The sequence below is a fragment of the Chionomys nivalis genome, chromosome 7, assembly GCF_950005125.1.
Source record: "Chionomys nivalis chromosome 7, mChiNiv1.1, whole genome shotgun sequence".
Taxonomy (NCBI): domain Eukaryota; kingdom Metazoa; phylum Chordata; class Mammalia; order Rodentia; family Cricetidae; genus Chionomys; species Chionomys nivalis.
Genome location: NC_080092.1, coordinates 56,847,590 through 56,858,918, shown reverse-complemented (window position 1 = coordinate 56,858,918; position 11,329 = coordinate 56,847,590). Strand labels below are relative to the sequence as shown.

Below are 11,329 nucleotides of genomic sequence, written 5' to 3'. Positions count from 1 at the left end.
TATCAGCCCATCCCTGCCCGCAGCACCAGAGCCCACACTCGGGTAGGTTGTATTGGGTCTTTGTCTTTGTCCTGTGTGCTGGGATTTTACAGCTATGCACCACATAATTCCTGGCTCCTGGCTAAAGCACATCTTTTTCATTCAGCCCTGCTCCCTTAAAAAATAAAGGGGGGGGGGTTTGCCTCAAACTGCCTAGGTAGTCAAGGATGGTTGTCAATTAGTGAAATCCTGATCCCCGTGTCTCCACCTCCCGAGTGCTGATATTGCTGGCCTGTGCCACTTACCCTTCCCTTCTTTACTACATATGGCAGATCCCTTTCAATGTCCTTTGAAAACAAGGGCTTTAATCTTCAGATACTTAAAGAACAAAATTAAATTCTATTTTTGAAAACATTTTGTTGGCATTAATACAAATGAAGGAGGAAGAGATACAATTGGACAGTGAGGCAGATCCTCTCCACTGTGGACCAGAGAACAATCTGGAACCCTGGTGGCTGGAGACTGCAAGGTGCCATGGACATAGGCACGAGCCAGCAGACTAAGCCAGGAGTGGTTTGAATCCACTGGCTGGCTTGTTCCACAGAAATAAGTGGCAACCATGAGGGTCTGGCCTTGCCCTTGTCTGACTTAATTCCCAGTTGGGAATCAGTGCGAAACCCTCAACAATAAATGCAGGATTGGCACCCATTGTCAGGCAACGTTTGTTCCTGGGCCCTGCTGGGAGAGCCTCAGGCTGGAAGCCAAGCTCTGTGAGGACATGGTGCCTCTGATCTAGGCCTAGGGGTCATGGCCCCTCTCTGAAAGGACAGCTTTGAGATGAAGCCAGTCTCTACCCGAGCTCTGTGGTCTCTCTGAGCTCTGCTTGCTTTGTCTAACTTACCTCCTTGTTTCTACAGACACCCCAACTACTACTCAAAAAAAAGCCTGTCTCCAAAGCCGGGATAGGGTGGCTTAGGGCAGGAGCAGATACCTTCTCCTCTTCCCCACTGGCTTTACTTTAACTTTTAAACAAGGCCTTGTTATGTAGCCCTGACTGGCCTGGAATTTCCCCCCAGCTTGAATTAGAAATTTCTGAGCAACATCCTGGGGGAAACATCTGGAATAAGATGTAGGATCATGAATTTGCATGGTGAGCTCTTTGAAGACTCCAGTAAGTGTACATTTTGAAGCTGGGTATTTGGTTCATACCATAACCCTAGCGCTTCAGTGTGGTAGGCTGAAGCAGGAGAATTGTCTAGAATTTCAGGCCAGTCTGTAAGACTTGAACTTAAAAACAAAACATTTTAAGTCTAAACTCACTACGCAGGCCTCTAGAGACAGAGCCCATTTCCAGGATCTGAGCTTCAAGGTTCACACCTGGTTACACTGGAAGTCCCCTTCTGGGGGTGGGGGGCTGAGCCAGTGGTTTGGCTCTCTCTCTTTCCAAGAGCACCTCTGCCCTCACCCTATCCCAGCTTTGGAGACAGGGGGGAAGGGAGGGAGAGAAGGAAGAAAAGGAGGGAGGGAGAGAGGGAGGGAGGGAGGGAGGGAGGGAGGGAGGGAGGGAGGACAGACTGCAGACTGGTGGGTCACTCAGCTTATGCTTTGAGAGTTGCTTGGTAGTTCTCCAGAGGCAGGAGGATGTCCTGCTTGGTCTGTGCCTAAAAGAGTTGGGAGAGGTTGTTCTTGGTGGTCAGGTTGTAGACCCTGTGTCCAGTTTGATGACTGCTTCTCCTGGGGCCAAGAAGCAGCTGTGACATCCTGGGCCAGCTGCTGGTGATGGTACTGGTGCCAGTGAGGACGTGGACCAAAAAGAGTGCTCTGGATTCATTTGAACCCTCCAAGGCTGGATGCTTCATCTTCTCTTTCTCATGCTGGCAGCTTTGCTGTCTCCACGAGTCTTCTGACAGAATGTAGGTAAGTGTTCAGAGTACAGCTCAGAGAGTGCAATGTGGCTTCTCAAGCTCTGGAGTCAGCAAGTCCCAAAGCAGGCAAACTCCCCACAACAATCCTCACTGAGATGGAATGTGGTTGTCGGGGCCCAGCATGCTGAGCTTTCTCGGTCTCGTCCTCCAGCTCTTTGGATTTACCATCTCTTTAGAGAGATTGCCACCTTCTTGGTCATCTTTCCCAATGTGACCAGCCTACCTTCCACACCCTCGGAAAGTACAGGGATTCCTCCTCTAATGCCAGGGGTGCAGTACTGCTGAGGTATGCAGATGTTGGGAAAAACAGGAGTGGGGAAGTGTGACAGCACAGCATGTCCTTGCAGTAGACACTTGTCGGGCACCATACACCGTGAATCTCGTAACCTATCCCCACATGCCCTGAACGAATGAACAACGTCCTGATACAGCCCGCTCCAGAATGTATCCTCTGGAGAAGGGATGATGCTGGCTTCCTGTTCAGAGCAAGCTGACTTCTTCCTACCATGTGACTGGAAGGCAAGGCAAGTCCCTCTGTTTCCTTATCTGAAAATGATGGGCAGAGAGAAAGGAGGACTGAACTGAGCCACTCTAGATCAGATCATCAGGACAGATGGGCTTTTGTCTTTGCCGAGTTGTGGACAGGCCTGCAAAGGTGGTCCAGGGGTGTCCTCTGTGGGGTATGTGACACTTGCTCAGAGCTGGCACGGAGTAGGTCTGGTGGAGGTCACGGTTCCAGGATCTCAGAGAGTAGCCTCACGATTCACAGTCAGGGAAGTGTGATGACTGTATGTACTGTGTGTACTCGGTGGTGACCGTGGACATTGAGATGAGAAAAAAGCAATGAATTTGGGCAGCCCTCAGCCCCCACCCCACCCCGTGCAACTAGTTCCCACTAAAGAAGGGTCTTCTCTGTCAACTAACAGGAAGGATAGTCTGCTTTGTTGTTGTTGTGTTTTGGTTTTGTCTTGTTTTTAGAAGGGATCCCCTCAGATGGCACGGAAGGAAAGTTCCTGTGAGTGAAAAAAAAAAAAAACTGCGCCCTCCATAAGGGGATCTTGGGCCCTAAGACAGCCAACCGCTGGGCAGCTTGCTTGCTGGTCTCTCTTGGAAATCCAAGCCTGTGACACCCTTAGAATGTTCCTGCCTGGCCTGGCCACAGCCTGTTCAGCTAAGCACCCGTCCAGGGAGAGATCAACGCCTCCCGGGAGTCCAGAGGAGTAGGCCGCCTCTCCTCCGGGGCAGACGTGAGAGCCAGAGCCGGCCCTGCTGAGCCAACAGGCGGCCGGAGCCATACGAGGCGCATTAAGTATTAATAATTTCCAGTTGTTTGCTCGTCCCCCCCCCCCACGCACCCCCAGGCCTCTGCAGGCTGGGACTCGGCTCTGGCTCTGGGCTGCCAGATCTAGAGATATTAGCACCTCCCGCGGTCCGAGGGACAGGGCAAGGATCCCCGCGTACCCCAGAGACAGGGTGGGGGACTGGACGGAGGCCGGCAGCCTTGCCAGCGGGACACCCGGTTGCCGGTAGGGGGGATGCGGAGGGGGCGTCGCGGGAAGATCGGGGCGCGGAGACTATGGGCGGCGCGCGGCGGGAGTGCAGCGGCCCCTGGTGCACGGCCTCTTGGCGGTCACCACGGCTGGGCCGGCCCCCGGGGCGGGGCGGAAGGCGGGGCCTCGAGTGAGCGCGGCCGCCGGCGACACCCGGACAACGCGCCGGCGGCGGGGCAAGGAGTGCGGCCCGGAGGGCAGCAGCCCTGGCCCGCGTGCGCGGCCCTCTCTCGCACTCCAACACCGAGCTGGCTGTGCCCCGGCCACGCCAAACGCGCAGCCATGGTGGGTCGACTGAGCCTGCAGGATGTCCCCGAGCTCGTGGACACGAAGAAGAAGGGCGACGGCGTCCTGGACAGCCCGGACTCGGGGCTGCCCCCAAGCCCTAGCCCCAGCCACTGGGGGCTCGCGGCGGCGGCGGGCGGCGGTGGGGAACGCGCTCCGGTCCCGGGGACGCTGGAGCCCGACGCGGCAGCGACCCCAGCCATCCCGGTGAGTTGCCTCGAGCACAGACTTCTCCCCGTGCTGGCCCACCCGGAGCCCGCCCCAGGACTCCCCAGCGCTCGCAGTCGGTTGTCGGTGCAGCCACCCGCCTGTCGAGACGGCGTGGCTATAGCCGGGAGCCGGGGCGGGAGCGCAGCGAGAGAGCCTGGCCAGCTGGAGACAGTGGCTGGAAAATTGTCATCGCCTGGGAGGCGCGGGAGCCCCGGGAGAGGCGAGCCGCGGTCTCCTCCCTTCGAGGTGGTGGCCCCCGGGGCTGCCAAGCTGCGGCTCGACCACATTCCTGCCGGGGCGGGCTGGGTGGGGACACGGACAGGGAACCCGGCCCTCCCCACCCGGGGGCCTACGCCCCGAGGCTTTGCTCCCAAGGCGGCCTCCCCTCTGCCGGGACCTGGGAGAGGGGTGTGTTCTGGGCTCGCGGCACAAGGCGGGCCAACCTTTGGGAGACCTGAGGAGTCACGCCACAAGCCTTCGGTGTGCTGTCGGGGCCCCTGTCCTGAATACCTAACTCAGCCAGAGTTCTGATCTCAATGATATCGGAGTCCTCCAGGTGGCCAAGGCTTTGAAAGTTTTAATCCTTTTACTTTCAACTTTTTGTAAGAAAAACTCCAAGTCTCTTTTGCCCTGGGATCTGTCTGTTCAGGTGGTGGTTTACAGGCGAGTCTCAGGAGAGGCCACATCCTGCCTACAGTTGAAACTCAATGTCAGTGTTATTCTTTAGGACCACGGTGGAACTTTGGTGGTGTGGGCCCTCTTGACCTATTGACCCTGTCTCAGCAAGCATCAGCACCTCATATTTCATTCCAAGGTGAAGTTTGCTTCAGCTTGGCCTTTTGGCCTTTCAACCTCATCTTACCTGCTCTGACCACAGACCAAACACTCACGGCTGTTTCGGATGTCCCTTCTTCTACCTGACCTGAACCTTGACCCTCCCCCTTCCCATCCAAGTCCTGGTGGCCTTTCCATGCTCGGCTATGTCACCTCCTCTGAGAGCTTTCTCAGAGTGTTCCAGAGCCTATGGCTTGGTATCCATCCTTCTGCATCTCCTTGTGCATTTGTCTCTCGTTACTGCTAAGCCACCTCATCTCCCTCCCGCACCTAGATACCCAGGGAGTGTCTGTCTGGTGGGCAGGAATGAGAGGCGGGGAAAGGAAAGCCAAATGGACCCCGAATGAAAGTTGTCTTGAGAGTGTGTGATAACAAATTGGGGTGATCACATAACCCTGCAGCTTCCAGGGCTGCCTGGCGTGTGCTCCCCTGATGGGGAGACTCTGGCAGCCAGAGAGTGGAGCAGGACCCACTGTTTCTGCTCCCACTGTGCCCACACCTCATTACTGACCTTGGCTTGAACTGTATCTGTTCCCCCAACCCTGAGTCACCAAGCTCCATCCTAGCCCTGGAGCAGTACCCCAGGACTCTCCACCAGTCCTTTTGGCGTTTGCCTATTGTCCTGGTAATACAGTAAAGATCTCAGCCAACCTTCTAGAAACATCTGCCTTTGTCCTGAGGGTAGGTCGGTCTGCCACCTCCACACCCTGGCACAGATGTAGCTCTTGCTCTTAAATTAAGCAAAGAAAATGACAGATCTCAGAAAGCCAGAGAGCACAAAGGGCTGTGGAGGGCCCTCTGCGCTGTGTTTATCTCTGCACACGAGCACAGAGGGCCGATTCTAGCGAACTGGGTGACCAGAGACTGTCACCTGAGCTTCCCTGCAGGACTCAAAGACTGCGCTCTGCCCCTGAGCTTTCTGGCTAGTGAAAGCCGACGTGAGTTCCACTGCCACAGAGTTGTAGGAGCCTCTGTCATGGATGGCTGCTGCCCTGTCAACCCCAGAAGCAGAGGAGGTAGGGAAGTAGGAGTGGGTTTTTACCAAAAAAAAAAAAAAAAAAAAAAATCCGGAAGCTTTTCTTCCTTGCAGAAGTCATGGCCGTTCTCTAACTATTGCTGAGACAATGACGGGGAGGGGGGGGGAGCGGGGAGGGGGGACACACGCACTCTGCATAAGTGAGGGGTCTGAAGAGCTTTTTACCACGGGGCTCTTGTGGTACAGCAGCCTCTGACTCTGGCCTCAGGCCTGATGTGGAGTTCATCCATCCTGTCACCTTGCTCTTCTGCACAAGCCTCCCCCAGTGTGCAGCTAGAGACAACTCCACTGAGCACAGAGCACACTCAGGACAGACCTCGCCTAATGTGCTCATGAGCGCAAGGCCCACCCCTGAAACATGGAGGGGCAGAGCTGATCTCGGATTTGAACCCTGACCATTGCCTTGTCTAGTGCACTTCCCGTGCCAGTGGCCAGGCCTGTCCTTTGTAGGGCCAGGCTGTGGTCCCCATGTGACCCCTCCCTGGAGGCTCAGAGGCTCAGCCTTCTGTGGAGTGTGTGTTTTGGCCGGTCAGTCATAGATCTAACCACTCTCTCGTCTCTCCCTGAAGAACCCAGCACCTCTGACCCACTCGCTGGCTGCCGGCTGCTCCCCACGGCTCTGTCCCCTGTCCTTCGGCGAAGGAGTCGAGTTTGACCCCTTACCACCCAAGGAAATAAAGTGAGTGCACTCACCCTGTTATTATTTTTCTTAAAAATGTTTTTAAATTCCAGGTCTGATTGCTATTGTTTTAAAAAGTCAATTATGAAAATGTCCCGAAGACTGTCAATAGTTTGACTTGTTTTCTTGCATGATGTCTAGTTAAATATGTAGATACACCATTTATTTATGCAGGTAGTTAGTTAAAGTTTCCGGATGGGACTTTGCTGTGCCGAGTCAGCTGGCTTGGCATTCATTATGTAGGCCAGGTTGTCATGCAAGCTTCAGATGATATTTCTGCCTCAGCCTCCTGAGTGTCAGGGTCACAGGTGTGCAACACTATGTCTACTAGACACTTGATGAAAGTGAGATTTTGAGATGAAGTTCTGCCGCATGCTTTATGCATTTCATACACCATGCCTTCGGGTGCCAAGGATCTTGTTGAACATCACTTCTTTCCTGAAGCCACTCACCCTCTCTGTCCCATCTGCAAGGTGCTATGACCCTGTCTCATGTTAGTCACTGGACAGGTCCTCTGGGAATGATCTTACCCGGGATGATTGGGGGGCAAAGAGTCCTGGAGAGGTTCCAGCAAAGGGCTGTCTTTTTAGCGAAAGGAATTTTACTTTTGGCGACTGGGGTTTGTAGCTGGAGTTTCAGCTGCCTGAACACAAAGGGGCCTTTGATATGGAACAGAGGGAGGTTCATCCATTTAGAGGTGAGCAGGTTAGCCTTTTATTCCCCGGGAGCTTGTATTTCTGACAGAACTGGGACATTGCTTTGTGACACTGGCTCCCATCAGCGTCTCGTGACTCCAGGGAGAAGAGACAAAATGCTGGGTCTCACCCATGTGATGCTCGTGGAGATGCTAACATCTGTGAAGCTGCAGTATTAATGTAGCCAAGTTGTCGCTGTGATGCTTCCAGAACACACCAGCCCCCAGCCGTGAAGGGTGTGTACACCTACAGTCCCAGGCAGCACTCAGGAGGCAGAGGCGGGAGCAGGGAATTCTAGGGTAGGCTGGCCTACTTAGCAAGACCTTGTCCCAAAACAACAACAACAATAATAGTAGTAGTAGTAATAGTAGTGGTGGTGGTGGTGGTGATGATGGTGGTGGTGGAGGAGGAGGTGGTAGAGGTGGTGGAGGGGAGGTGGTAGAGGTGGTGGAGGGGAGGTGGTAGAGGTGGTGGAGGTGGTGGTGGAGGAGGAGGTGGTGGAGGAGGAGGTGGTGATGTTGATGGAGGAGGTGGTGGTGGTGGTGGTAGAGGTGGTGGAGGTGGTGGTGGAGGAGGAGGTGGTGGAGAAGGAGGTGGTGATGTTGATGGAGGAGGTGGTGGTGGTGGTGGTAGAGGTGGTGGAGGTGGTAGTCGTGGTAGAAAAGCAACTGAGGGATGTAAATGGCGAGTTCGTTTGTGGCCATCAGGGATGCACTTGGCTTTCGTTGACAGGGTCAGGTCCCTGGTCTCCCAGAGTTGGGAGGTTTCCAAACCATAGTTGAGGCCATGGCGTAGCCAAGCTTCCTGAACCAGCACTTGGCAGTTCTGGAATTCTTCTTCTTCAAGAGCTGGCTGCTCATGGAGCGGATGGAGAAGCTCTTTACCCCAGAGAGCAGCTGACTCCACTTTATTCCATGATTCAGCTCTGCCCAACGACAGAGCCGTTCAGAGAACAGGTCCTCAGGTAATGTCTCCGCACGGCGACGTCTTAGTTCACATCATAAAAGGAAGTCAAGGCAAGAACCCAGAGGCAGGAACAATGGAGGAGCTCTGCTTACTGGCTCACTCCTCCGAGTTTGCCCAGTTTGCTTTCTTACACACCCTGGGACCACCTGCCCAGGGATGGCGCTGCCCACAGTGGGCTGCACTCATCCACATCAACCACCAGTTGCGAAATTGTCCTACTGACTTGCCCTCTGGCTAAACTTCTGGAGGCATTTTCTCAATCAAGGTTCCTTCTTCTCAGATGACTCTAGCTTGTATCAAGTCATCAGGAAAAAAAAAAGTAACCAAGGCACACGAACATGTCAGCATGCACTTAGGCATAATAAGAAGGTGCTATGTCACTGGGTGGTATAATCTGTGGGACCACTGTCGTATATGTTCCAGTCGTCAATGACCAAAACCAAAACCTCTTTGTGCTGTGAGTGATTTAATTACCCCAGCAGCACTTGGCTGCATGTAGACCCTTTGTCATAAGAGAGGATTCGAGCCAGGCGGTGGTGGTACACACCTTTAATCCCAGCAATCGGGAGGCAGAGGCAGGCGGATCTCTGTGAGTTCGAGGCCAGCCTGGTCTACAAGAGCTAGTTCCAGGACGGGCACCAAAGCTACAGAGAAACCCTGTCTCGAAAAACCAAAAAAAAAAAAAAAAAAAAAAAAAAAAAAAAAAAAAGAGAGAGAGAGAGAAAGAGAGAGAGAGAGAGAGAGGATTCGAGGTGTAGGCAAGTTAAGTCGTTAGGCTGAGGGCTTCTGGCTTATGTAAATGGGAATGGAATTCAGGGCTGTGGCCTGCTGTGGGAAATGGTAAACTTCAGAAGCCTGTGTGCTGCATTTAGGTCCCAGCTCAGGCCTGGGCGCTTAGCTCAGGGGTAGAGTTCTTGCTTAGCACTCAAGCCTATGGTTTGTATCCCCAGCCCTGCAAATGTATCAGTCAGTCTGTCCATCCATCCCACCCATCCATCCATCCATCCATCTATCCACCCATCCATCCACCCAGGTCCATCATTCAGGGACACTGAGACCTTCATCTCTTCATCTCTCTTTCCTCTTCCAGGATGTTTGGGAAGATCCATTTAGGTCCTGAGATAGAAGTAGCTGGAGTAACATGTCCCCCATAAAACACTCCCGTAGACTCTTGCTGCTTCTCCCTGATGCACCCCAGGAGAGATGAGCCATCACACTTGGGACCCCATGCTCCTAGCTCAGGACAGCTTCATGCTGGCTTGTGTCTCCCTACAGGTATACTTCCTCGGTCAAGTACGACTCTGAGAGACACTTCATTGACGATGTGCAGATGCCCCTGGGCCTGGTGGTGGCTTCCTGCAGCCAGACAGTCACCTGTATCCCCAATTGCACTTGGCGAAACTACAAGGCCGAAGTGCGCTTTGAGCCCCGCCACAAGGCCACGCGCTTCCTCAGCACCACCATCGTCTACCCCAAGTACCCCAAGACCATCTACACCACCACTCTGGATTACAACTGCCACAAGAAGCTGAGGAGGTTTCTGTCCAGCGTGGAGCTCGAGGCCACAGAGTTCCTGGGTAGTGACAGTCTCTCAGATGAATGCTGACTCGAGCTAGCTACTCGGGGTTGGGCCCGCTGTTCACACACTGCCCTGGCCCCCAGACCATCCTGGACAAGCTGAGTGACACTTTGCTCTTGCACGTCACCCCAGCCCCAGGGGAGTCTAACCTGGAGATACCTCTAAGCCTAGCCAGGGGAAGGAGAAAAAAAAATCACTGCATCTTAAAATAATAGAGAAACTTGGCTTCGTTTAAAATTTTTCGGATAGTTTCTTTTAAAGGAGTATATATATATGTTCTGGTTGGTTGATGTAGTTTCCCCAAAGTCTCTATTTGGTGGGAAAACAAAGATAGGCAGAGCAAAAGGACGACGCCGTCAGGACAGGCTGAGGTGAGCTTGCCCTCCATTTTCTGATGAAGAAAGTGGGACCGTCTCTGGAATAGAAAGAGTGAATTCTAAGAAATTTCAGCCATGCATATCTTCATCGCTGAACAAAAGGAAACGGAGCTGCCTCTGGGGGCTGTGATGCGCAGATGTGCCCAATCTGGGGAGACTCCCGTGCTGAACCAGTTTTTTGTTTCCACTTCCTTTTTTTTTCCCCTGCTAATCCAAATTCTTAGTATTATCAAAATCTTTTTCAATGTTATTAGAGGAGAAAAACAAAAACCACAAAAGGAGATGCCTGTGAAACATAAGCTCTCTGCCCGTTCCGCCGTCGTTGGATTGGGTAAACAGCTAGCCAGTCTGGAGCACTACCCGCCGTCTGGTCCTCAAAGGTTGGTTCCAGGCGCGGGCTCTGGTGCAGCCCTAACATGCTTGGCATCTGGTTAACATCTCCCTAGACTTGTGTAATTCTGCTCATAGGTATTTTGGGGTTTTGAAATACTTTCCTTTTTTTTTTTTTTTTTTTCACAAGGCAAAAATGCAGCAGAGGGCTCTTTTTGAGAGAAACAGCCTTTTGAAAGAATGCTTTGGAATAAACGCATGTTGGAAGTGCATGAAAAGGGACCCCGCTGTGGGCCACCATGCCTAAGAGCAGCTGCAGTAGGAGGCAGACTCGGATGTGACTGGGGGGAATTGGGTTTAACCCAAAAAAGCAAGCAATATTGCTTACCATCCAGAGTAAGCTAAGATGAATTCAGGAATGGGAAGTGACACTTCAAACAACAGCCTCGCCTCTGTGGCCATGGGGGACATTTCTTCTGTAACACTGCACCCCAGAAGTGACTATCATGGAATCGGGTACGAATCAAAGGTGTTTCCCGGCCAACTTAGAGAGTCCAGCTGAGCCAGCCGCAGCAGCAGGGACAATACTGACCCAGTGGGTGCTGTGTACCAGGCTGCCCCTGCTCCCCTCCCCCTTAGAACCCCCTGCCAGGCCCCACAGTGCTGCAGGAAAGAAAGTGGCAAACTGGGTTTGGTTCCAGCACTGGAAGGAACGAGTTGTACATATTTCCTCTGAATACATTCAAATCATGTCAAGTGGATAACAGCGGCTCTGTCTTCTGTGATGTCTCTGGGTCTCTGAGCTTGATTTCCATCTGTCCAGAAAGCAGAATTGAGAACACGCTGGCTCCCCTAGGGCTACAGCAGAGACTCTGATATGGTAA

The 11,329-nt window shown here is 53.2% G+C and overlaps 1 protein-coding gene across 1 annotated transcript; it reads left to right on the top strand.

Moving 5' to 3' along the window:
- Window positions 1-3,510: 3,510 nt before the first annotated feature.
- Rflnb (refilin B) lies at window positions 3,511-10,627 on the top strand. The gene is made up of 3 exons (XM_057776434.1): window positions 3,511-3,946; window positions 6,389-6,498; window positions 9,435-10,627. The coding sequence occupies exons 1-3, from the start codon at window positions 3,737-3,739 to the stop codon at window positions 9,763-9,765; spliced, it is 651 nt and encodes a 216-aa protein (XP_057632417.1). The 5' UTR covers window positions 3,511-3,736; the 3' UTR covers window positions 9,766-10,627.
- The last annotated feature ends 702 nt before the right edge of the window (window positions 10,628-11,329 follow it).